This window comes from Bombus vosnesenskii, unplaced genomic scaffold, assembly GCF_011952255.1.
Source record: "Bombus vosnesenskii isolate JDL3184/JDL3185 unplaced genomic scaffold, Bvos_JDL3184-5_v1.1 scf7180000013274, whole genome shotgun sequence".
Lineage (NCBI taxonomy): Eukaryota > Metazoa > Arthropoda > Insecta > Hymenoptera > Apidae > Bombus > Bombus vosnesenskii.
In genome coordinates this window covers 1-2,984 of record NW_022882932.1, presented here as the reverse complement: position 1 = coordinate 2,984, position 2,984 = coordinate 1, and the positions used below count along the sequence as shown (strand labels likewise).

At 48.5% G+C, this 2,984-nt stretch overlaps 1 protein-coding gene across 1 annotated transcript; it reads right to left on the bottom strand.

The window, feature by feature from the left end:
* Window positions 1–1,269: 1,269 nt before the first annotated feature.
* Window positions 1,270–2,857, bottom strand: LOC117231808. The gene is made up of 2 exons (XM_033490611.1): window positions 1,358–2,857; window positions 1,270–1,275 (listed from the first exon to the last, which is right to left on the bottom strand). Exons 1-2 carry the CDS (start codon window positions 2,855–2,857, stop codon window positions 1,270–1,272), a joined length of 1,506 nt encoding a protein of 501 aa, XP_033346502.1.
* Between the last annotated feature and the right edge of the window lie 127 nt (window positions 2,858–2,984).

Sequence of the window (2,984 nt, the reverse complement as noted above, 5' to 3'; positions counted from 1 at the left end):
ACCCCTTTGATCGCCCGTTGCAGCTGCAACGCCGGAAACTTTGCCGCTTCGGCGTCGAATACGCTCGTGGAACGATGTAAAAAGTGCGTAAAAATTGCATAAAAATTTCTAGTTGTAACGATGCAAGTGAGAAGAGAGACGAAGAGAGACAGGAACAATGCGTTACGAGTTGGCGAAGACGAAGCTCATAAAAATAGGAATGAATGATGGTGTTTCGATCATTCGCGGAGAGACGCGATCGCGAGATATCACGTCAACGAGAGTTGTAAGTTCTCGTTACGATTGAACTATCGACGCCACGAACTGATCGCTTCCCTTATTTCGATTATGATAATAAGGGTAGTTCAATGAAATCTCACAGAATCAACACAACTAAATTAATATTTATTGCACAACTTATTAACTAGAAAATCTAAATGGAATAACAAAAGGAAATGTGACAATGTAATGCGTGATACAAAATATGTGTAGACTGTTTGGCTTCTCGAAACGTTCAGATTCTTTCTGGAAGGCGACCCCCACTACCTTCGGATCACGCCACCGTCTTTTACGCCAGATCAAATAACGGCCACGAATCGACGTTTCTGGAGGTCGCTCTGCTTAATGAACCATGCGCTTGCCACTACAATGTTTATTTTGCCGGGCAGCCGCGACGATCCGTCTGTGACATTATAGTGCCGCGACCGACAGTGAAGAATATGATCTATGGCAAGCCGCATGGCGTAACATCCTCCCCCCGTTGAGAGGGTACCGATCAAATTAGCGAGATGTGGTTGAAGTTCCCATCTTAGTTCGTCTCGGTGGCTAGTTGTTCGGGTTTCTCGAGATCGGGTTGAATTGGCAGTGGGACAAGCCTTTTGACGGCCCGATCCAAAACGCTCTTTGCCGTCTGAACTGTAGCTGTCCGGATGACACCATCGGCGCCTGGATGAACCTTGATAACTCGGCCCAGAGGCCAATGCATGGAGGGAACGTTGTCCTCTCTGAGGATGACGATTGTGCCTTTTTGGATGCCGTGTCCACCCTTGCTCCACTTATTGCGGTTGGTTAGCTCGTTCAAATACTCCTTATGCCAGCGGTTCCAAAAATGCTGTTTAAGCTGTTGGATATGCTGCCATCTGGAGAGTCGGTTCGATGGAATGTCTCTGAAATCTCGATCACGTAAGCACATTAGTGAATCGCCAATGAGAAAATGTCCGGGAGTGAGGACTAGGAGATCGTTTGGATCGGTGGAGATAGGAGTTAGCGGGCGGGAATTGAGGACTGCTTCTATTTCTATGATAAGAGTATTCAATTGTTCAGAGGTGAGTAACTCGTTGCCGGCTACACGCCTGAGGTGGCGTTTAAATGACTTCACCGCTGCTTCCCATAGCCCACCGAAATGCGGCGAATGAGGGGGAATGAAGCGCCATTCGATTTGTTTGTCGGCTAAAAATGCGGTTACTTTTTCCTTGTGATCGTCCGATTGTAATAAATCGTGAAGCTCTCGTAATTCGTTGCTTGCTCCTCTGAAGTTGGTGCCGTTATCAGAATGGATGGTGGAGCAATAGCCTCGTCGAGCGATAAATCTGCGAAGAGCGGCGATGAAGGCTTCGCTAGTGAGATCGTCAACGAGCTCGATGTGTACCGCTTTAATTGCTAGGCATACGAAAATGGCTACGTATACTTTTATCTGACGACGGTTACGATCTCGTTTTTCCTTGATGTGGAACGGCCCGCAGTAATCGACGCCGACGTTTGTAAATGGGCGAGATTCCGTTACTCGCGCCTCCGGCAGATTACCCATCACGTATTCTACCGGCGGTGGTTGAGCGCGGCAGCAGCGGACGCAGCCTTTGATCGCCCGCCATACTTGACTTCGATCGTCAACGGGCCAGTATCTTTGTCTTACTGCGTATAACGTAGCCTGCGTTCCGGAATGCATGTGGATCTTGTGCTCGTGGTCTATGATGCGTGTTGTAACGGATGACTTAGGTAATACTATGGGATGTTTCTGGGCGAAGGTCATCGACGAATGACTGAGTCGACCCCCGACTCGCAATATTCCTTCCTTGTCTATGAACGGATTGAGTCGCGTGAGCTTACCCTTTATCGCCGCGTTCCGATCTTTTTGGAGTGTACGAATTTCCTCGGAGAAATGGATGTTTTGCAACAATTTTATCAGTTTATTGTGCGTTATGCGTAATTCAGTAACGGTTAGGGGTGCCGCTCGGTTCCTTTTCTGTTTCCAACGGAGGCAACGAACTATGATTCGTATCAACTTGGGCCAGGATGAATACCTTTGCAACAAACTGTAATCGGTGGGGTTTGCGGACAGACAAATCGCCCCTTTCTGCTCCGGTACTTCAACTTGCGGCATTAGCGCCCATGTCGGCCAATAGCCTTCCGACTGGTAGAGCCATGCAGGACCGTGCTGCCAGATGGTTGGGCGCAGAAACTCTTCGGGTGTTTGGCCGCGTGATATTAAGTCCGCGGGATTGTCGTCGGTAGGAACGTGGCGCCAATCGCGGATGCTGGTTTTTGTTTGAATTTCGGAGACTCTGTTAGCGACGAATGTTTTAAGGGTGTGAGGTGATGTATTGAGCCAATGGAGGACGATAGTGGAATCGGTCCAATAGATAGTTCGAGTAATTTTGTGGGATAGGGCTTGTTGTATTGTCGACATCAGGGACGTAAGAAGGAGTGCTCCGCTCAGCTCGAGCCGAGGAATGGTCTGGCACTTGAGTGGGGCGACTTTCGATTTTGCGGTTAGAAGTTGGGTCCAAACACGGCCGTTGGTGTTAAGGGTTCGAAGATAAATACAGGCTCCGTAAGCCTTTTCGCTGGCATCGCAGAAACCATGCAGTTCAATTTCCATTGCGGACTCGATTATTGCCTTGCGTGGGAACCGGACGTTGTTTAATAAGGGTAATTGGGCATAGTACCTTTCCCACTCTGTATGTAACTCGATCGGAAGTGATTCATCCCAATCGATTTTCGACGAC

Bases quoted from the DNA above. Each gene is read 5' to 3' on its own strand.
- LOC117231808 (XM_033490611.1), bottom strand. From the start codon at position 2,857: ATGGAAATTGAACTGCATGGTTTCTGCGATGCCAGCGAAAAGGCTTAC.